Here is a 22609-nt window from a genome sequence, read left to right on the forward strand (position 1 = left end):
AAGCATTAACACTTATACACCACAACACCAAATGTTGTTCAGTGCTGATGCACAGTAGGCGACTAGCCTCACTTTACCACTAAAACTGTAACAACGGCGACTCAAACTTTTGATACAGAGAAAGGTACGCTTGAGTACATCATAGATGTTTTATCATTGATTGAAAATTAGCATGGCCATTGGCTTAAAAGGGCAAGATGGGGAGAGTTTCTTGTTGATATCTCACAATGTGCCATAAATGTAGGTTGTAGATTTTTACACAGAACAAAAGCTAAACATGTTCTGTACAATAACAGCATTTTTCATAGACATGTCGGCTTTTTCTCATTGCAATTTCAAATATGATCCACCGACTCCAACTAGTGTTAACAGGACCTTCACCTGAAGGACAACACATAAACGTTTGGGTGAATTTGAAAGTTGTTCTGGGAACTGGAGCACTAACATTGTATATCGTTGTCTTGCAATGGTTTCAAAGGAACAAAGAAACAAAATCAATGCAATATGTTCAAAGATGTTGGCTAACCTAGCGTAGGATTCCTCAGATGTACTGTAATGATGGTTGATATCCACATTGCGCCCTCAAATCGTGTCCACTCTCTCTCTTTCTCTCTCTGTCTCTCTTGCAGTTCTACCAATGTTGTTGTCACCTATATAAATGACAATATGATGAAAAACATTTCAGTGTTCTGTACCTGATAAAGCAAATCAAATAAATGTTGACACTGCATTATCAGACGCCACAGATGTGTTGTGTGTTTTTATTTTGGGTTGTGTTGTGAATTCTGTGTTGTTTCTTGGGTCTAGGTGAGGTATTAATATAAACCTAAAGTATCGTTTCTGTATAAGTATAGCTTAGACTATATATAGCACATTTCAAGCTCGGTAGATGTTCCGGGTTAACCTGGGACTGACTGGGCCATGGAGATAAATTTGGTTTCCTCAATGCGTGAGACGCCTTTGTCTTGATTTATAATTGTAAATGTAAAAACTGATGCTGTGGTCCTTTATCGGTCTACCCTTCTCTCATTTTCCATACTCTACTATACTATACCATACTCCACTTTCATGTTCATCGACCCTTTCAAGTTTGGGTTATCAGATATCTATGGTGATAAGAGCATTTACTGATTTGTTGCTTCCTCCCCACACACACAGACACACTCAACCACCTCTCACCTAATTTACCCCCACGTCTTTAACATACAGAACCGCCACTTTGCAACGCTCTCTGTCTCAACACAGTGGTTATGTTGACATTTTCTGGATAATTCTCCTCGTAGCGCTTTCTCAAGTGACCACATACCTGCCCACAGACAAGAACGTGTGAGACCTCTGTGAGAAAAGATCTTTAGGGGTGAGACGTGAAGGTACAACTGAAAACATATGACATCTCAAAATTACTATGCACAAAGTATGTCATCCTAGAACCAAGAAGAATCGTCTGCTTGTATGGTGGTGTAGATAACTGTAGAAAGTGGTAGTGGAAATGTAATATGTCAAACTGCCATTTTCTCAAGGCTTGTTTGTTGTGAGGAAGCAGTATGTGGTTGAGGATTCTGAAAGACGTTCATATATAAACACTTCCTCATCTCATACACATAGGCTGCTGTCAAGGACGATGGACGATAAACTACAGAATACAGCTAAACACCTTACTTAACTAGAGTAGTGATGCCTGTTTGATTTGTTGATTGTAGAGCATTTCAGCTGCGATAATGTTTGGGTTGGACATTATAAATTAGTTGTCTTACTTTTTTTTTTATGAACCGAAATAAATAATCTGTCTGTGATTTGTAATCTGGATGTACAGGGTGGATATTTGGTCTGGTAAGTATGCACAAAGTTTCTCATACAGCCTTAAAAATTGTAATCTTTGCTTTGCATTTGTTTGACTAAATTGCACACACTAGCAGATTACTCAGTGTATTTCCACTTAAGTGCAATCATTTTGTGCATCTTCCAAACCTCACTGAACTGAAATATATTTAAAAAAATATATGTATATACAGTATTATATAATTCCGAGAAACATATGAGGAAGATTAATGATAAAAACAAATAAACATATAATTTTTACAAATCATGACATTATTTTACTATTAAAGTAATAAACAAGTAAACAAATACATTCATTACGGATTATTATTTGTGGAAGGAATATTGTTGTTTGTTCACTGGGGATTACGTCCTTTGTGCAGTTCTATAGTCACTTACAAGGTGGTTTGACTAAATGTATTTTATCTGAATGCAATTCACATTTGTTGCATGTGATTTAAAAATGCTAGGGTTTTTCTATAGCTTTTTGAAATGTCCTTGTACTTAAATAGACGTATTACTTAAATAGTGACTGTCATTGTGTATCTTGCCATCTCATCATTTTATAACCTAGCAATGAAACTGTACTGGGACCAGTGCCACCTGTTCAGAGTAGTCATTGTGTAAAAATATACATTTGTTTTGGCAAAGTAAGTTTTGTTTTGTTCTTGATTTCAATTTAGATAGTTGTTAAGGGTATAGTTGTTAATTAATACAATCTAGTACCAATCTAGTACCAATTTCATCATATTCCCATAACACTGTTGCCCCCTTCTGGCCTACCAGAATTGTGACTTCAGATCCATAACATGAAAACATGCGTCATAAAGTCTGTATTAGTGATGAATCGGATGTAGTTTGAATGAATATATTCTACATTACAGTGTATTTAACGTCCTGATCCAGTCAACTTGGAGTCCACACCTTCTCCTCCCCCAACATCTCTTAACCCGGCTGGTATGCCTCGCTCCTTCCTGGTCAAGAGGGGATGTTATCCCCCTCACCGCCTCATCACGGGCAGCCCCTACCGGGGCCTTCCTCTGGTGACGATGTCCCCCCCGGACACCGAGAAGGGGCAGAGGGACACAGCCCTGGGGCTGTCCACGTCAAAGTTCAACAGACCGTACTCACCCCTCCCACATCCCCCTGCACCTCCTCCTCCTCTTCTGGCCCAGCACCCTGACTCACTCAGCCCACCACAGCCTGTGAGAACCCCATCATGTGGTGAGCAGTTAGCCATTAACAGTCGGCGCATGTACTTTGCACTGCATTTGAAAAATGCGTCTGCCTGGACGCCTCACAATGCGATTTCTACCTCATTTCCTGTTTGTTTTTGTTTATCTATCCTGCAGTTCAGGCTGATGAAGCCACCCTTCAATGTCCCCCTGCCCAATTGAACCCAGCGAGTCCCGCCCAGAGGATGGAGTTCCCCTCCTCCCAAGCAGTTTGGCGTAACCTCAGCTCAGGAAATCCTGAGGAAACGTCTGAGCCGGCAGCTCTGGGGGGGCTGCTGGGGCCCCTCCTCCTGCGGGGCTGTCGCCAGAGGAGCTGTGTGGAGGACTGCCCGCTGTGTGGCAAGGTTGGCACAACATCAGACGTTACAGCATTCTGTCGTCTCGTTGCACACTGGTTACCAGGGGGTTGATGTTGAGTGGTAAAATACAAGCACATTGTTCACAGGTTGATAAGAAATCATTGTTCACAGGTTGATTAAAAAAAAAAGTGTTCTTTCTTTGGGGTTAAGTCAATAATAAATGCAAACATTAAATCAAACTAGGTCAACACCTGCACAATGTATGCCTTAGATTAAACTTGAAATATCTAAAGTGGCGTTCTGACACTTAAAAAGTGCATGCTTTCTCTCCTTCTTTGTGTTTTCGTCCTATTTCTTCTTCAGGTGTTTTCCTCTGTGTCTTGTCTGGAGTCTCACATCCAGAAGCTGCACAGCAGCAGAGCCCGTCTGTCATCAGACGGTCCCAGGTCTACCAGGCAGCAGTACGCTCACAGAACCAAACCAAGGTTGCAACACAAGGTAGACAACCGTTACCAACACACATCCTGACTCTAAAGGCCTGACAGCTGAATCAACGACATTTATAGTAAAATACTAATACACATACCTTGCTGTGCTGTGCTGTCTAGTTACATTTTTTCAACCACAAATCAGTGTCGACGATTCATAAGAGCTTGATTTGAGATTCCAACACAGTGATCCGATGCAGAGGGAATTTGTAATCATGTAATGTCATTTAGAATCGTCTGTAGTTAGCCTGTGATGTATGTGTGACAGGAACGGACGTTTGGCTGCAAAGAGTGTGGGAAGACATTCAAGCGCTCCTCCACCCTCTCCACCCACCTGCTCATCCACACAGACACCAGGCCCTACCCCTGCCAGTACTGTGGCAAGCGCTTCCACCAGAAGTCCGACATGAAGAAACACACCTTCATACACACAGGTTAGAACACACACACACCTTCATACACACGGGTTAGAACACACACACGCACACCTTCATACACACTGGTTAGAACACACACACCTTCATACACACTGGTTAGAACACACACACACACCTTCATACACACTGGTTAGAACACACACACCTTCATACACACGGGTATGCGCATGGACTCAAACCCTCATCTCCTCTGTCATCTCACGTTTGTTAAGTATTAGATGTCTTGAAATTCCTTTTTTAGACAAGGTATTAATTTTCCCATAAACCAGGAAACATGTATGTATGTGTGTGTGTGTGTGTGTGTGTGTGTGTGTGTATGTATGTATGATTACGTTTATGTATGGATGTTTATGTATTGTGTTGTCTGTACGTACGGCTTCCCTATAGGCCTGTGTATACCTGAGACGGTGAACAACTCACCCTCAGTACACGACTCCTAAACACCCTCCTGCTTCATGTTCTGCAGGTGAGAAGCCTCACGTGTGCCCTGTGTGTGGGAAAGCCTTCAGCCAGAGCTCCAACCTCATCACCCACAGCAGGAAGCACAATGGCAGCCGGCCCTATCACTGCCCTCGCTGCCTCTACAGCTGCCAGCGCAAGGCAGACCTGCTGCAGCACCAGGAGCACCACTGCAGATAGAGACCCTGAAAACAGCTGGTCCCAGTTCAGCTGTTAACACTGGCAGGATACTGGAAACAAGACTCTCAGGGATTTGAGACTGATCCAAATCCAGTTTTTACCTCCAGCAGGGGCTTAATGTTAGATTTCCCCCCAAGTTATTAACAGCTGATTTGTGTTTTTCCACGTTGAGGCAAACATGTAAATACACTTAACATTTCTGATTCCAGTTCAGTTTTCCCCACTAGGGGGTACATACTGGCATTTAGGCTTAAAAACATCAGGGCATGAACACCTATGGAGAACAAATGAGCCTGAAAATATATTTGCTCAATTTATTGATATATATTTAAATACACAGATTGTAATCTGGGACTTGATTTCTTTGAAATAATCCACTACAAAAAGTTGCTAGACAGAACTATTCAAATTATTTGGACAGGGTCAGAAGCAACTTATTGGCAGAAGGCTTTATGTTTGTTTATGAAAGACATTCAGTAACCATTGTCCTTGAAGAACTGAGCCCTGGCGACAACATCATTGGAGTAGTCTTTACCAGTGGTTTTATCATCCACTGATTCATAGGAGTGCACATTGCTCGCTCCCATGTTGTAGGCTGCCAAAGCCCCTGCACACAAAAAGACAGTTACAAAGTTATAAATATATTTGATTTTAGTCGTCTTGAATAATGATTTATGCAAATCATTAACCTAAGTACTTACCTTTCAGACATTGGTCCTTGTTCCAGGTGGGAAATTTTCTCCCGATTTCACCATAGCAGTCAATCAAAATATCAGTGGCTTGATGGATATGCTGCTCACTGAACGGACCGAAGGCTGTGATTGGCTTGTGCCACCTCTTGTCAATCTGCACACAATGTTATGCATTCCTGAATATAGGCTATTATGGGTGTATATGTTAGTTTATAACATACATTTCCTTTCAGAGCTCTAATGAACCATTTTACTTTTTCAGTAGTTTATGGACAGAGAGATTTTCACCCTCAACATCCAGAGCCTACAGAATTTGATAAAAATCTGAATCACAAACCCTTTTACTTGCCAAGTAAATTTTAGATTAGATTAGATTCAACTTTATTGTCATTACAAAATTACAGGTACAAGGCAACGAAATTTAGTTTAGGTCTAACCAGAAGTGCAATAGCAGTAAGTTTGCACAAACAAGAAATGTAATATGTCCCACACGCATTAAAACTATGTTGCACATGTTCAGACATTGTACCTGCATAAGCCCAAAGGCGTTGCCATGGTCCCCCCAGCCATCGCTATCCAGACCTCTTCCCCCCCTGGACTCTCGTGAGATGATGCCAGCGATGACTGCTGGGTCCATTCCAGTCTCTCTCCCCACAGTCTTAATGTCGTCCTTGTACTTGTTCACATAAGGCAAGTCATCCTCTGCCATACTACGGGATCCGCCCGTCCCTGTTACAAACAAAACCAAATGATCTATGAAAACTTTAAGGTTATATGAAATGTATAAGTGTAAGTATAGATCCATGTGGGCCAAGTGTCCTTGAACATACCAGCTGTTTTACCATCAGCATGTGCGGTCTCGTAGGCACCGGTAGTATCGATGTTGCGAACATTTCCGAAACCTAAATTCAGGCATCAAAATAACAAATTAGAGTTAGGGATGGGACAGCTTTTTAAAGAACTTTTAGCATGCGGGCGTTATATAGCCTAGCTTAATTTTCTTAATAAAAAGTTGGGGGCGTAGATTTTACCTTTTTTTAAGTGAAAGTGAAAGTGCGTGTAGATATAAAACCTAGGCCTACATGTAGCATGCATACACGCATAATAATAGTCTAATAATAATAATGAAACGTCGCCCGTTATGCAGTAGGCCTATAGCCTAGCCTACTGAAAGCCTGATAATAACTTAAGAGTTAATATAGGCTAGTTAACATAAAATAAACATTCTGACAATTTCATCAAATCAGAGACTTACTCATGTTGATGTTGGCTCTTGTTGGCTTAAGTTATTGAGACCCGCCCTGGCTGGAGAACTTGACTGATAGATCCGGATTGGTGATTCTTGTTCCTTTTCACATTTAACCCCGATTCCACAGGACACTCCCAATAGACCGTCAATAAATCGTCTCTACAGTTTCCATGAAACGGGCATCTAATTTTAATTGTGTCATCTTGATTTCGTTTTGTTCACAAAAAAAATGTTCAGCCGATGGAAATGGAAAACAGCACACAAAACACCAGTACCGTTTCTAACTTCTGATTGGGTGGGCAAGCCTGGACTTATTCCTATCCCAGTGATTCTCAAATGGGGTATTACATTTAGTCATTTGGCAGACGCGACTTACAGTAACAAATTCAAGTTAAATTAGGCTTGGATAAACAAGACAGTGACCACGGAGATATTTGGTACGTCCTGACACGATTAGATATGGTCCATAATGACTGTATGGTCACAAGGATCATTCATCATTGTTTGGGCCAACTCATAGGTTCTTTTACTTTCGTTTTTGCTCAAGATTTGTAATTTCTTTCAATGCCCGGTGTTTTGGTTCATGCAAGTTATTTCGCCTACTTAACTACTTAAATGATGCGGATTTGGTCCATGGCCACCGCCGTCTTTATCTCACCTCCATCTCGACACAAATCCTCTAAGCATCATGATTTGAAAAACTTCACAGCCTCCCCAAATTACTTGGGGCTTGATTTTTTGTTCCCATTCTTTAAGGTATTTTATTGTGAGCTTTATTGTTACAAAGGGGGTTATTCTGATGGTCTGGCAGTGTGAGTAAAATATACTGAGACGTGCGGTGCTGTGTTGGAAGCCTGTGTCCTTATTTTACTGCCAAATCCAAGTTTAGACTATATAAGAAACCCTCGGCTACAACAGCATCATGGTTCAGACTCAGTAGTAGTATTTACTGAAACTTTATTTCACACGGTACAATTTCAACACAAAACAACAACAAAAGTGATTCAAAGAGTCTAGTCTTCATCCTCACTTTCGATGACAAATCTTTTCAGCATCATCTAGAGATAGTAACCCTCAGCAGCTGACTCGTCGATATCGCTCATTTTGAAGCATATAATATATGGCAACGACGGTACGAGCGTTCTGATTGGCTAATGGGTAGTCATGCCAGCTGCGTATTGCCCTCCTCAGCGGTTCCGTATTGCCCTCTGACGTCATCTTCAAAATGAGCGACAAGTCAGCTGCTGAGTTTTACTATCCGGATGATGCTGAAAAGATTTGTCATCGAAAGTGAGGATGAAGACTAGACTCTTTTAATCACTTGTGTCGTTATTTTGTGTTGAAATTAAAGCCATTTTAGCAGAACCATGTTGTCCGCTTTCTATCAAAATTAATGAGTTGCTAGGCAACACATGAAACACAGCGTGAGAAGACTTGAGAGCTAGCTACAATTAGCCTAGAGGTACCATTTATTTTCGTTTACAAAATGAAAAGAAGCTAAAAATGCCATATAATAAACTACTTACTAACCTCGACCGTTCGGTCATGCCGGGAAATATCAAACCTCGGCTTTGCCGTATCACGATACGTTCCAGCCTCAGTTTGATATTCCCCGGCATGACCTCACTCTCGGTTAGTAAGTAGTTAGTAATACAGTACTTGAATTTGGCATAATGGTTCTGCTCGCAGCGGCTCCCTACCGCACCCAACGGAGACACCGTCTCGGCCTCCGAGCAGCGACGCATCCCCTACGAAAGGAAACACAGAACCAAGGGTGGAGGCCGGGGAGGCGGAGGCAGCAGAGCAGGTGCGTTTCTACAAGGGGGCCTACAGCCAGGGGGCCTACAGGGGCCAGTGCCCCTGTAAACATGTCCCTGGCCCCTCCTGTGGCCCCCTGAGCTGACTGAAGAAAAACATTTTTTTCTTATAGTAGTCATCATGAACCGAGGGACATAGCAGCCTTTTTTGCCCCAGTAAAAATTCTTTTTTAGAGAAACATATCAAGGTATTGAGAGAGTTGAGGAGCTGGAAGAGGGAAAGCCAGAGCATTTTGTATGATTTTAATGTAAAGCCAAATTAAAGTATTTAATGTTTAAATATCCTTTGTTTCCCTTTTTTAATGTGACCCTCTGATTAAACACTGCCCCCCCCCCCCCCCCCCAGTAAATTTAGTCTAGACCCGCCACTGCAGCAGATTAAACAGAGAGCATCCTGTGTCGCACTAGGCAATGCAGAGTGCAGCGATATCCTGTTTACATAGCCCGCCTGCTAAGAAGGAGTGCCTCGACTGCGTGGTATGACTAGTTGCTATAGTGACGAGCTAGTGTCTCGCGTCTCCTGCATGAACCAGCCCCGCTTGATTATTTCTGTGGTCGACAATAGGTTAAACAAAAATAATCACAAAAACAACCAGGTGAAGTCTAGGCTGTCATTATCAATCAAATGGCCCAGCACACTCAAACATCATTGGAAAGATAGGCTATACTATAATTCGATGTTTCCCAACCCCACAATGTAAAAACATTTTCAAATACAGAGACCTGACAACTCACTTAGGTGAGTGTCGATATTAAAGCCTGGTCTTTAAAAAATACAAGCATCACTTAAAAATACTTTGTTTTCCTGAATGATAAGACTACGGTGAACAGAAATGAATAAAAAACAAATCACACGTTAAGAACTTTTTGGATGTTTATTTATTTTTGATTTTTAAGTGTTTTATTTATTTTTCTCAAAAAAAATCCTGAGGTATTCACAATATAATGGCATTTATTCAGTTTGAAATGGGACATGGGAAAACTTCAAAATGCAACAAAATAAAATGAAATAAAGAAGCTAGTTGAGCCAGTAAAGTGGTGCAGATTTATGTCAGCTGTCAGAACATACCTATTGTGTCAAACATACACTGAAGTTGCAGTTACAGTAACTGGGGGGAAACATAATGTCTTCCTTGCCATCTAGCAGGCCATGCAATTAACAAGAACTGCATTTTTTGAAAACCCAAGGGAAAATAAGCAATTGTTTTCTAAGATTTCTTTTTTTTCAAAACACCTCGCTAGAGTGCAGATAAAGTAGATTATTTCAGTCAAATCTCTACAAGAATTGTTCTTATTTGTAAAGATTGTAGCTGGCATTTCTTACTTGTGTATCAAAATGACTCAAAGTCTCAAACAACAGAAGCGACTAGTATAGCGCTTATATATTCAAAATACACCATGCTTTAATGTGTTCAGATTTAAACCATAACCGCCAGTTGGCCTGAAGAATAGGATGTCAAACTGGAAACAGAATAACGGACCTCAGTATGCAAACATCAAAGAGAAAAGACCCCCCTACAAGTCAGTCAATCCAGGTATGAACAGATTATCATTGGTCTGCTTAAGCCTAAACCACCTTGGTTTCAGTTGATTGTGGATGGATATTTGGCTACTTGTGTCAACGGTAAAAACGCCACTGATAGACTGTCTCTCTACCATGTGTCTTGTTTGGCTTTAAAAACAAACACAAACCGTCAATAAATAAATATCAGAGACCCACATAAAAAAAAATAAAAAATTGGTGAATCGGTTTTCTTATTTGCCGAGTCACAGGCCTATGATTGATAACGGAGGTCCGTGACTGGACAAGAACACCCCCTCCCCTCTCCCACCCCCTTCCCCTCTCTCCCCCCACCCTCCACTCAAAAGCCATACCAGTCATGACCGTCTTAGCATTACAAGTTCTCCAGGGACAGTGATCCAGAAAGCAGGAACAAGTTAGCATGTGAAGCTAGCTTGCCAAAAGATTCAAAACAACTTATTCTTTTGCAGTTTAAAGAGAATTATAACTATCTGAATTAGGACAAACTGGGATCACACTACACACTTCCCATTAACATCCTAGAAAGAGCTTTGCAAAGAACTACTTTATATAGAGAACTGACTTGTAGTACAGCGTTAGAGAACCATGAAACAGTGGGGCTTTTGGGCAGGGATAGGTAAACATGTATAAAATATTAATGTGAAATAATAATGTCAAAAAACTATGTCCTCAGTAAAATAAGAGAACAAAATACAAAAGAAAAAACAGAAATAAACTAATTCAGTTCAACATATTGGAGGACTGAGGATTACAGCAACGTTGGGCGTAAAGACTTGAGGGCGGAGCCAAGAAAGTGACGCCCCGCCCACATAGAAAAAGACACACCTTTGACCAGATGTTCCTTTAGAGATAGGGGAAAAAAATTGTTCTCTAACTGTCTGACTCAGCACTCTCTTGGAACATCCAGAAATTTCTTTGTTCAATTTGGTGTAATCTTTGCCCTGAACAGAACACAAATAAAAATGGTAACCATAATAAAACAATGGACACAAATAAAGTAATAATCACCATCAACAAAGACTTTTGGTAGATAAAACACTGCAATACACCTCTCCCTATCTCCAGACTCACCACTTTCTCACACACACGCACATCTAAATGAAAGACACACAGTAAAGTGAGGAACAAGGACAAAGATCACAAGAACACAAACTACCACTCATTCTCCTCAAGAACTAGCGACGACAAAAATAAAAAATGTAAATTGCAAATAGCAAGTCTAGAGAAGAGAAAAAGGCAAAAGTGTGTCTTTTCCTAGTTACACAATTCAACATTTGAACAAAAAAAAAGTTACAGAATATATAATATAATATGTAAAAATTATAAATAAAGATAGAGTTTTGTGTGTGCCCTCCCTCCCTCCCAACCATAATCTAAAATCAATGGCAGTTACAGCGGTGACAATAACATGCAATTGATATACTTACAGCATTGGATACAACCCACTACAAACCCTGTCTAACCACCCAGTCTACAACCCCGCCCCGCCCCGCCCCCCACCCTCCCAAACCCCAATACAATCCTTAAATATTCATCAGCTCATTCAAAACACATCTCTTGCTCGCTGTCTTTCTCTCTACATGTTAGCTCTCTGAAGGCCTTCTCAAAAGTTACTCGGGAGAGAGAAAAGAACAATTTTATATATCATCCCCTAGCTCCAGTTTCACCTTACATGTATGTACATGGAGGGCTTTCCATAAAGCAAGCTGACTCAATTTGAATGACTGCATAGTGAAGATGATTTTTGGTTTACTTACAGATGGGGCTATGACGCGTCCTCCCATTGCGCCCAAGGAACAGTGCAGCGCACGCAAGATGTGGTTGCAGAGCTGGTTTGACCATTGACACACACCAGTAGCAGCCAGCAACACTGTGTCCAGTAAGTCTATACATTTGGTGTGTGTGTGCCTGTGTGTGTCTAGACTGCAACTAGTCCTTGAGGGCAAGTCAGGATTAGAATTAAAACGCTCGTCTTTCTAACACACTCGTTTTTGTTTTTTTTACCTACACACACACTCAAGTCATTCTGTTTAGTACAAAGCACACTTGACTAACCCTTAGAGGGAAGAGTGGTACTGTGTTTCCAAACGTAAATGCACGCATACACACCAATGGACACCAATATGGGTGTGTTTGTAAATGCAGGTCAGCAAAATTAATAAGAAACGCTAGACAGTGGGAGACTGGCTCAAGCACAAATACAGTGGTTTGCACTGGACAAACAAGACTGATAGGGAAGTCATTTTGTCCTAATGAGCACCAGGGAATAAGAAACGATTTAGCAATTTAGAGTGTTACGTCTCAAATAGCACGTCGGTCTTGCAAAAAAACGTTTTCACTAATAAGTGGAGCAATACTGTCATCAATGACTGGATTGTGGTGCTTAAATATTGTAATTGTTCTACAGACCTGATTGTTCTGTAGTAGAGTCTTATTGTAACTAGCACCACCTGCTTGCTCAGTGTGCGTCTGAATTATTATCCGAGTGTGCACGCGCCAGTCTCCTTCTTGTCGCCTACACACACTCACACACACACACATATAGGCACGGCTACCCGAGTGGCCCCCCAACCCCCCACCGCTGCTAACTACAGAGATTTCAGTCATAGTTGTCAATTCTAAAAGCAATAACATTAATAAGTATTTTGTATTTGTTTCGCCAATGACACCTTTGGTGTGTAATGTCAAGGTCGTCCAGCTTGCAGGAGGACAGATGGACGGACAGGATGGAGTCATTTTAACAAGGAGGGACCCCAGAGTAACCCCCCCAGGTTCAAAGGTCATAGTTCAGGACAGGCATGCACACCCCAAAATATTAACTGTACTCAGCAGTGCTGTGGCAGTGGAATATTGTGATGTTAATAACGACACAAACAAAACTACTTATCATCGTGTTAAGGTAAACTGAGGTGAGGTGCATTTCATTTGTGTAAGTCAGTTCTGTGACCCCCACACACACACACACACACAAACCTCCAATACTCAATCTTTCTTTTCCTACTTCATCCTCTCCCTTTCTTTAGCCATTGTCAGACTTTCTTCTTTGTATTTGGTAACGTGTTTAGACTTTGCATTATCTGATGTATTTGGTTTAAAAAATAAAATAGATTTTGTCCTTTGGGGAAAAAACAAGTCGACAGCAGCGTGTGTCTAAAGCAAAACGTAGCAGCGGTAGCAATGTAAATAAATAAATAATAATATAACATCTCTGGAGATAGTATAGAACAGCAAACACCATTAAAACAAATCCTAAGTCACTCGCTAAAAATGACAGTTGGTACTTTGGTGTGTAACACCATAAAAGCTTTTACAATGTCCTGCTAGCTTTAGCATCCGACCCATACAAACAAGCTGCTCCACTGCCTTCTTTATCAAACGTTTTCGCCCTTAATGTCCACTCATGTCCACTAGCTCTAAACTGCCCCCAAACCCTTCTGTTATCCTCGTCTCACTTTCTTTTCCTTCTTCCTCCTCCTCACTCTCCCTCCCGCCATTTCACTCCGTATTGTACACATTCCACTATTCCACTCTTTTCCCTGTGCTTCTCTCTTCCTCTACCACCTTCAGTCAACGTTCCAGGTCCCCTCGTCTTCTCTGAGTTCCGGATGTTTTGTCTGCCTCTCTCACTTCCTAGCGGTAATTTGGTTTGGTAAGTGTGTGTGTGTGTGTGTGTGTGTGGGGGGGGGGTCGAGCTAGCAGGCTTCAGTTCTGGCCCTGCAGAAGGGGGGGGGGGGGGGCAGTGCAACCGTGGCTGGAGGGCCTAGTCCAACTCCCTCCACATACAACACTACAGCCTTTTGGTTTAACCAGATCTCCGAGCCTAAGAAGAGAGCTAGAGAGAAAGAAGGAAGGGAAGCCAGGCAGGAAGGAATGAAACCCGGAATTCTACTTTCTACTCTTTGCCTTGAATATGCTCCTGTCTCCCTCCCCTGTGTCTCTCCAGATGACAGGATGTATCCCTCCTCCACCTCCACCTCTCTCTGGGTTGTTTCCCTCTTGGCTAATGGCTAAACCATTTTTTCTTTATTCCACTCCTCCGTTCTATCCCTCCATCTCTTAAGACAGCTCTTAAGTCCACCTCTATAAGAAAATTACCTAAACCTTTCTACAGAGCCAAGGTAAAATACATCTAATTTTTTTGTAGCATTTTTCTCTGTTTTTACGTTCATTAGAAAATTAACTAAGCATTTTGGTTAATGTTTGCTTCGTCTACTGTGTGTGTGGTTTTTAGGTTAGTAATTTTGTTTAGTAATTTCAAAGTAATTTGTGGGTTAGAACTGCTGTGCGGAACAGCTATAGATATCCATAATGTAGTGACCCTAATCTGGTGTGTACACACAAACAAACACACACACACACACACACAGAGTGAGTGACATTATACCCGGCTGATTATTGCACTGGACGTGTTCTTTAGGAACCTAGCCAACCATGCGTGTGTGAAACGGATGCTAGCTCCCCTAGCTAACGGCGCTAATGCTACCGGACATGACAGTTTGCTCCAGTGTGTGTCGACTACTCTGTTGACAGGTCCTGTGACCAGAACCTATGCTGGAGCTGAACACTGTACGTACACAACGTGTGAGACAGGGTTAGTTAGTGAGCTATACACAGAGCGTGAAAGGGCCAGTTTAGCTATGCACTGCGGCTTCACCGCGGGGCCGTGTGGAAGTGAGGGCTCGTGGGCTGCACATGGGAGGGGGAGGGGGGGGATACACAACATCGCCCATGACGTCGCAGGTTCTCTAGTGTCCCTTGCTTTTTAACAGCTAACTTGGATGACCTCCGTAACCACTCCTCTGTGTGTTTGCCTGTCCTGATACACCCCACCCCTCACCCCCCGCCCCCCCCCCCCGGTTCAATTGACCCGTTGCCCCTCCCCTTCCATCTATCCTTCCGTCCGTCCGTCCGTCTGTCCGCTCTAAGCCCTCTTCCTCCCCTCCGTCCCTCCCCTCCTCCTCCTCCTCTGGTGGGCTCCGGGTCGCTGCGTCTGGGCTACCTGCTGAACAGAGAGTGGAGCTGGTGCTGGTGGCTGTAACACTGGCTGCTGCGCGGCGACTCGGTGCGCTCCATGACCGCCTGGAACCAGCCGGCCACGTCCACCTCCAGCACCTCGTAGCGCCGGATGAAACTGTGCTCCTGGAGAGGGAGGGAGAGTTAGCGCACTTCTGTTCTGTCAGAAGCTAGACAGGCATGCGTGCAGGCAGAGGAGGAGCGACTTACGAGCAGCTTGTGGTATTTTGGCCGTTTTCTGTGATCCTTTGTGAGGCTGAGGGGAGGAAAAAAAAAAACATGCGGTCGATGGTAACGCATTGTAGCGGCACACACACGTTGGCACGCGTGTATATCTACAGCGTGCGTGTTTGTGTGGTAGGAAAGGAATAAAGGAAAAGTGTGTGTGCGTGGGGGGGCGTGGGGGGTAAGAAAGTAAAGTGTGCGTGTGTGTTACCAGTCTTTGACGAAGGACTGGAAGTCGAGGGAGAAGCCCATGCCGAGAGGGAGAAGAGGCGGATCCTCCTGCAGAACTTTGGTCAGAACCTCAAAGTCCGTCTTGCAGTTCTTATAGGGGAACTGTCCCGTGGCCAGCTCCACCTACAGGACGCGGGGGCACATGACACTCACAAAGACGGCCGAGACGAGAGCCCTTTGTTGTTGCGGCGCTGACAGGCATCTCAACACAGTATTCAAATGATGACAAAATACCTACGTATATACCCAAGTATGTACAAAGGCAGAATCTGCTAACCCCCCCAAAAGCATACACTTCACAGCTTTTATACACCTGTGTAGCAAATGTGTTTTTCTAGTACAGTGTGCTAGAGGTGTGGGGCGGTTGTGGTGGTGGGAGGCACAGGCGGACTGTACCAGAGAGATGCCCAGGCTCCACACATCAGCCCGGATGTCATAGTCAGGCTTGCTGGGGTCTGGAGGGTCTATTCTCTCAGGCTGGAAACACACACACACACACACACTTCGGTTGAAAACATGCACTGAAAAACACGAACCAGTGAGCATGTCATTGTGCATCTTGATAGTACAGGACAGTACAGTATATCGTAGGAGTAGATAATGTGTATACATGAAAAAAGAAGAGGAACACAAAAAAGCCAACAGCTTTCCTCAGACCGCGTGGCGGTCATGTATAGCACACCCACAGCCGAATGCGTTCGACGTGTGTGCGTGAGATGAGGGTACGTGTGAGAGATATCTGCCTGTGGGGGGAAAAGCGCGTGCGCGCGCGCGAGCGACGTGTCCACTCACCGCCATGTAGGCGGCACAGCCGGCACTGCGGGTCTTGGCCTTGGAGTCGACGAGGCGTCCGCTGATGCCGAAGTCGCACAGCTTGATCTGACCCTTGGCGTCCAGCAGGATGTTGGAAGGCTTGACGTCCCGGTGGATCACCCCGTGCTTCTCCTTCAGGTACAGCAGCGCCTTTACGATCTGGGAGGGGGGGGAGGGGGGGGGGGAGGTCACACACACACGCAGGTGAGGTGAAAGGGTGCGAGTGGGCATGTGTCTGAGCGAGAGAGAGGTAGTGTGTGTGTGTGTGTGTGTATGAGAGAGAGAGAGAGAGAGAGAGAGAGAGAGAGAGAGAGAGAGAGAGAGAGAGAGAGAGAGAGACAGAGAGAGACAGAGAGAGACAGAGAGAGAGAGAGAGAGAGAGAGAGAGAGAGAGAGAGAGAGAGACACTCACTGCCACGGTCATCTTCCCCAGGATGTGTTCTGGGATGGGCCCCTGGATCCTCTTCTTCAGCTTCTCAGCACACGTCCCCATCAGCTCCATGGCGATGAACACGTCCGTCTGGACGGCGGGGGAGAGGGGACATTTAGCACAGCACGATACACGTCCGCGTGATACATAACGCTTGTGTGTGAGACCTACATTCGTAACTATGGCGCCGTAGCACTGGATGATGTAAGGGCAGTCGTGGCTCTTCAGCACCACATCCAGGTCCATCAGGATCCTCTTGTTCTCGTCCTTGTTTCCGGTCCTCCTCATTTGCTGGTGACACACACAACAAGCATCAATATATAACACTGTACAGGCAGAACATGAGGAATGGATTATATGGACATATAATTGATGAAATACTGTATAATGGATATCAAGTACAACTGAAAGATGGAGCCTAGAGGAACCACTATGATCTATGGGGAGGGGGGGGGGGGGGGGGGGGGTCGGTTCGTTCCGAAACCGCTACAATGACATCAGTATAGCCCTTGATTGAAATTCTCCTAACTACGTCACTGAAAAAGGCATGAGATCAAACAAAAATGTCTGCGTGAAACAAAACCTCCCGAGGATAAGACTCGCTAGTGGGCCCTGTGATACCGACTGACTGTGCCATTATCAACCAGTTAACATGGCTACAATTATGCACTCTGCTAAATGGAGGTTGGTGTTGGACTATGCAATTACTGTGTAGCGTCATTGGATAAACATGGAGGAGGCAAGCCTGGGGAGGGAGGGAAGAGACAGAGGGAGAGACAGACAGAGAGAGACAGAGAGAGAGAGAGAGAGAGAGAGAGAGAGAGAGAACGAGAGAGAAAGAAAAAGGATTAGGGCAGGATGGAGGGAGAGAGAGAAATGGAGCGAGAGAATAAATAAGCACCTGAGCGAGAGAGAAAGCAAAAGAGAAATTGCAAAGACATACTGAAACCGAAAGACGCTACCACCGAGGGGGGGGGGGGAGGGGAGGGGGGGTCCCTTACTTTGACGGCGATGACGTGGCCCGTCTTCTTGAAGCGCACTTTGAAGACCTGTCCGCACGTGCCGCTGCCGATCTCCCCCTCGCTGATCAGGTCGGTCACCTCGGCCTGGTGTCTCTGGGGATGGCAGTGGGGGTAGAGGGGTTCAACTCACCATGGAAACGAGACGTCATCAAACAAGCAAACGCACAGTGAAACACACGTCCGACGACTTGTTTAATCATTGAAGTGGAGAAACCCTTGTAAAAAAAAATAAACAACGACCCCCCCTTGCAGTGCTCTTGCTCCCGAGTGGGATTTAGTTTCTTTCCGTACTGGGGGGGGGGGGGGGGGGTGTCTCACCTGGCCGTCGATCTTCAGGTAGCCCGTCTGCTTCATGATCTCCTGCAGCTTCTGGTCGATCTCCGCACTTAAAGGGAGGTCAAGCAGAGACACTCGGGGGGTCAGACAGGAGTCGGGGCTGCGTGCGTTGTCGGACGCGATCGACCGGGAGGTTTCTAGCTCGTACGCATGTGTGCACGTACTGTGTCGGTGTGTATAAACGTGTGTGTGTGTGTCGTACTTCTCCAGGCTCTTCTGCAGGCCGTACTGCGGCGTGGGCAGCGTGAGCATGTGACGCGGCCGGCTGGGGTGGGAGTGGTGCTGGGGGGAGCTCTCTGACGACGAGGAGCGGCTGCCTCCGTCATTGGCCAGCGGCAGCTGGAGAGCTGGGGGAGGAAGGAGGGAGGGGGGGGGGGGGTTAGGAAGCCTGGAGGAGGGAGGAGAGACGGAGGACGAGCACTGGGGATGTGCTACCGCTAGTCTTGGTGTTGGTTCAAGTTCAACTCTAAATCTAAACTCACAACATTTGTTTTTTTGTTTTTTTTTCGACCTATAAGCTTAGGTCCCGATCATTCCCCGGTTGTCACTTTTCCAGCGGGCCTGTGTTCCTGCACAGAACGGAGCAGGTTTGGCCTGTTTAGACTTGAATGTTTTGACTCAAAGCGAGTGAGTTGAAGCAGTGAGTGTTCAAGATGACCTTGACAGACTTTGACACACCGTACCAAATGTTATTCAGTTCCCACCCTAGCGGAGAGAGCAGATCTGTTAGAAACGACTAGCCTTCTAATACTTAAGGTACCCCAACCCAAGGTCCACACAAGGCATTCCGTATTAGCAAGGCCAACGTAAAAACACACTCCCATGTGCAGGCTCGCTTGTTTCGCGACTCAGCGTACTCCACCATCGGACACATGCAACGAGGGGGCGTTATTTTTTTTTACGGGCAAAAACAACACACTTCTCAGGTGGGAGGAGAAGGTACGCGGTAGGAGCCGTGAAAACCCACCAGCCAGAAGAGAAGCTAGAAGGCGCGTTAGGACGAAACAGTCGTGCAACCGCCACACAGACCGCATTCAGACAGGAGAGTCAGTCAGTCAGGACCGCATCAACAACCACATCTTGAACTCTGACTGCACCCTTCAGCCCTCCCCCCCCCCCCCCCCTCACAGAGGGTTCCAGAACCCTACTGAACTCACTCGATTCTCTTTCCCCGGTGATGTGCACTCAATACAAACATTAAAAATGATTTATATTCACTTAGTAGAAGCTTATTTTTTATAACTATTCTTGTGAGTGAAAGGTTAATGGACAGGTTTGGGTTTGCAGTGAACTGCTAGCATCTGGTTAACCTGTGGGGACCTGTTGGTGAAACCTGCAAGAGAATGGGGTTAGTGAGGGAGTTAGTGTGAACTCAGGCAAAGGACCAGTCTGACACAGTTGGATACAGACAGCGAAAACAGGCAGACAAGAGACAAGCAACCTGACTGGGAACCAATCACAGTGACTGGTCAGTGGCCACTGACCAATCAGAGACACACAGGGAAATGTCCCTCGAGAGCCAGGAAGAGGGACGATCTAGAAACGGCAATCTAGAATTCTAGAACGCAGGGGGGGGGGGGAGGGGGGGGGGGGAGTGAGAGTGAGCTGCACGAATCAGAAGCTGAGAAAAGGGACAGAGATTTTTCTTTTTGGAGTGGTGCAGGTCTTCCATTGGCGAGAGAGGGAAAAGGTAAAAGAGGAGAGAAGCATCTGTTGAACACAGCACTTCCTGCAAATCGACCAATTGGGATGCTGGATTAGACTGTGTGGGAAAACAGGGGAAGGGGGGGCGGGGTGAACACAACATGCCGTGCAGATAAGCAACATGCACCGTGTCTCTGCATCCAGCGAAAAATGGGTTAATACTGTCGCACTCACACACAGGCGTATACACACACGCTAACCCGACAAACTCACACTCACTGCCCTGCCACTGGAGGGGAAAGATGGAGGGGAAAGATGGAAGAGAAAGATGGAGGGGAGATGAGATTAGAGGGGAGGTGAGAGGAGTGAGGAGGCACTGCTAAAGACCCAGTTGGAACTGCCCAAATGTTTCTTTTTTTGTAACCGGGTATAAGGCTGTCTGTCATTGTTCTATTTCATCCCGTCGATTCAATATGAGCTCATCTTGGAGGTGGATCGATCTTATACCTGTTCTTATACCTGTCCTATACCTGTGCAAAAGGACGGCGTTTATTTACAGATTATACTGTATGAATTATATGACGTGCTCGTTATGCTCGGTGTATGACTTTTCGAGAGTATAAGGCTCTTGCTCAATGCGAGTGACGCATATCAACGGTGAACGTACAGGTGAGTCAGAGACGGTTCACCGGCTGTTCACTCTGACGGTGACACGGCACTGTGACCAGGGGGAGAATGAGGGGCGAGAGACAGAAAAAGGGAAGGAGGGAGGAGGTGTTGTTGAAGGTTTCAGTGGCAGAGAAGGAGAGCGATGGATCGAATGATACCTGCACGCTGGGAAGGGGCTGGAGCAGGACTGAGCTGGATCACGATGACTAGACGGGGGGAGAGAAAATACACACACGCACACATTACTACTCTGTACACAGCTACTGACACACACACACACGCAAGACCATGTTGACTCGCAAACAGGAACATAGGCATGTGTTTTTTTACACACACAGACCCCCGATACATAAACACACACAAACTGACACCATCTCTCTTACACACTCAAAGAGAGGATGGACCAAGGTTCTCAAAAGGACCCCCAGAAAACAAATGACAACTTGAATTGAGATGAGATGAAACATCGCTGATGTGGACCTCAAAGCTCCAAACCATTATTTACATTCCAAACACGGTAAAAACACAAATAGTTCTATTTAGTCTCATCTACTGAAGTGCACACACAGTTCATCAGTAACGACCACAGAGCACTGAATACTGGTAGAAACATCAGAACCAACATGTCCTTCTACAAACAGAGGTCTGCAGAGGTCTGGATGGTTCATGTAGTAGCGAATACTGTTTAGGCACATGTTCACTGCCGTGCATTACAAGAATTTCACGCAGTTCCTTCATCAAACTTGTATGAATTTCTTAGAGATGCCATATTGACTCAAATAATTATGGCTGCAGTCTAATGACAGACTCCACATAGCGAGAGATTATTTTGTAGAGAAATGTTCAGAAGGTAACAACGTTGAATGTTGATAAAGGGGAATAGTTTGCCCAGGTTGCTTTCCCCAGTGGCATCTCAACTGAAAGTAGTTCAAAATGGTGCAGGAAACTAGCTGGACTGCAAAACCTTTGAAATGAAGATAATAAGTATTTTGTGGCGAAATAAATGACATGTCATGACAAAACTGACGTGCAATCTAGAGCTACAGGAAAATGTGAAATGTAGCCAGCCACAGGGTAGACAGCTGGACGAAACTTGGCAGTGCTAGCTAGATATAGGTTGACAATCACGGGTCCAAATAAATAAGGGATTAGAAAGTGACCCTAAAACAGTAGACAATGGACAGCTATTCCATTTGACAAACACACACACAATTAATAGAAATACGTACAACCAATACAGAAAGACGAATTATTTTGTCAATCGAAATGAAATGTGCGAACAATTTTGACTGATTTTGACGGACGGGGCCTGCTATTACTACGAGCTGCTAACGTTTAGCCCAGTGAGGTTAGCTAGCTAGCTAGCAGTTTGACAGCTAGCAAGGCGGGTTGTAAAGGACCAAAACACAGTTCTGGATTGGTTTGTCCAGTAGCTGAGCTGCTGACAGTCGCGCAATACCATGTTAATTTATCTACTTTGTTTGAAATCCATTCGTATTATTTATATATGAATTGATATGAATATGTGTCACCTCTGGGCAGGACTGAACGACCAAAGGTGGTGTTTGTTTATCCATTTAGCATGCTAGCATGTTAGCTTAACAGCAACATCACCCCTTCTCCCCTCCCACCGCCTCTCTTTTCGATCTTTCCCTTTATTCTAATCGTACCCAGATCTAAGGGACTCCCCAATAGACACTCACTTGGCCTCGGACGTGAACGTTGTGGACTCATGTCGATATTGAGATCAATTCTTCTACGAGCTTCTTTATTTTCTTGCTTTAGTTTCTCCTCGATTCGGGAGAGCCTCTGTTCCAGCGACGACATCTTGAAAAATTGAGCACCATCGAGCGTTATCAACCAGCTCTAGACTCCCTCTCTGGTGAACGACTAGGGCGGCAGACGACTTCCAAATCGCAGTGCCGCAGCAAGATTATGGTTGTTTAGGTTCTGTCCGTGTCCCTATAAAACTGTCATTAGGGTTTTAACAGGGATGTGACAGAACAGTT

General features: G+C 44.7%; 3 protein-coding genes across 6 annotated transcripts; 1 reads left to right on the forward strand and 2 right to left on the reverse strand.

Moving 5' to 3' along the window:
* Window positions 1-1686: 1686 nt before the first annotated feature.
* Window positions 1687-5221, forward strand: LOC146237750 (uncharacterized). Of its 2 annotated transcripts, XM_084685675.1 has the most exons (6): window positions 1687-1830; window positions 2703-3042; window positions 3171-3397; window positions 3716-3850; window positions 4109-4274; window positions 4744-5221. In XM_084685675.1, exons 2-6 carry the CDS (start codon window positions 2778-2780, stop codon window positions 4914-4916), a joined length of 966 nt encoding a protein of 321 aa, XP_084541801.1. In that variant the 5' UTR covers window positions 1687-1830; window positions 2703-2777; the 3' UTR covers window positions 4917-5221. The 2 variants fall into 2 exon arrangements, with proteins under 2 accessions (XP_084541801.1, XP_084541802.1); XM_084685676.1 differs by lacking the exon at window positions 1687-1830 and having other exon boundaries at window positions 2609-3042.
* An 18-nt stretch (window positions 5222-5239) lies between these two features.
* Window positions 5240-7378, reverse strand: LOC146237751 (lysozyme g-like). The gene is made up of 5 exons (XM_084685677.1): window positions 6864-7378; window positions 6439-6510; window positions 6138-6337; window positions 5618-5762; window positions 5240-5523 (listed from the first exon to the last, which is right to left on the reverse strand). Exons 1-5 carry the CDS (start codon window positions 6865-6867, stop codon window positions 5390-5392), a joined length of 555 nt encoding a protein of 184 aa, XP_084541803.1. The 5' UTR covers window positions 6868-7378; the 3' UTR covers window positions 5240-5389.
* Window positions 7379-15155: 7777 nt separating this feature from the next.
* On the reverse strand, window positions 15156-22476 carry map2k7 (mitogen-activated protein kinase kinase 7). Of its 3 annotated transcripts, XM_084686078.1 has the most exons (12): window positions 22304-22476; window positions 20759-20806; window positions 18490-18634; window positions 18270-18336; window positions 17931-18044; window positions 17101-17220; window positions 16912-17019; window positions 16479-16658; window positions 16083-16163; window positions 15667-15809; window positions 15441-15486; window positions 15156-15356 (listed from the first exon to the last, which is right to left on the reverse strand). In XM_084686078.1, the coding sequence occupies exons 1-12, from the start codon at window positions 22425-22427 to the stop codon at window positions 15213-15215; spliced, it is 1320 nt and encodes a 439-aa protein (XP_084542204.1). In that variant the 5' UTR covers window positions 22428-22476; the 3' UTR covers window positions 15156-15212. The 3 variants fall into 3 exon arrangements, with proteins under 3 accessions (XP_084542204.1, XP_084542203.1, XP_084542205.1); XM_084686077.1 differs by lacking the exon at window positions 22304-22476 and having other exon boundaries at window positions 20759-21030; XM_084686079.1 differs by lacking the exon at window positions 20759-20806 and having other exon boundaries at window positions 15157-15356.
* Between the last annotated feature and the right edge of the window lie 133 nt (window positions 22477-22609).

The sequence above is a fragment of the Hypomesus nipponensis genome, chromosome 21 (genome assembly GCF_054491055.1).
Source record: "Hypomesus nipponensis isolate SF chromosome 21, ASM5449105v1, whole genome shotgun sequence".
NCBI lineage: Eukaryota > Metazoa > Chordata > Actinopteri > Osmeriformes > Osmeridae > Hypomesus > Hypomesus nipponensis.

Bases quoted from the DNA above. Each gene is read 5' to 3' on its own strand.
- LOC146237750 (XM_084685675.1), top strand. From the start codon at position 2,778: ATGCCTCGCTCCTTCCTGGTCAAGAGGGGATGTTATCCCCCTCACCGC. The intron at 3,043-3,170 runs GTGAGCAGTTAG...TCTATCCTGCAG, and splicing joins TGTGAGAACCCCATCATGTG to TTCAGGCTGATGAAGCCACC. The intron at 4,275-4,743 runs GTTAGAACACAC...CATGTTCTGCAG, and splicing joins ACACACCTTCATACACACAG to GTGAGAAGCCTCACGTGTGC.
- LOC146237751 (XM_084685677.1), bottom strand. The intron at 6,338-6,438 runs GTATGTTCAAGG...TGTTTGTAACAG, and splicing joins TGCTGATGGTAAAACAGCTG to GGACGGGCGGATCCCGTAGT. The intron at 5,524-5,617 runs GTAAGTACTTAG...TTTTGTGTGCAG, and splicing joins CAAGGACCAATGTCTGAAAG to GGGCTTTGGCAGCCTACAAC.
- map2k7 (XM_084686077.1), bottom strand. From the start codon at position 20,951: ATGTATCGGGGGTCTGTGTGTGTAAAAAAACACATGCCTATGTTCCTG. The intron at 18,045-18,269 runs GTGAGACACCCC...TGCCATCCCCAG, and splicing joins ACCTGAAGATCGACGGCCAG to AGACACCAGGCCGAGGTGAC. The intron at 16,164-16,478 runs GTGAGTGGACAC...GTGTGTTTCCAG, and splicing joins GCTGTGCCGCCTACATGGCG to CCTGAGAGAATAGACCCTCC.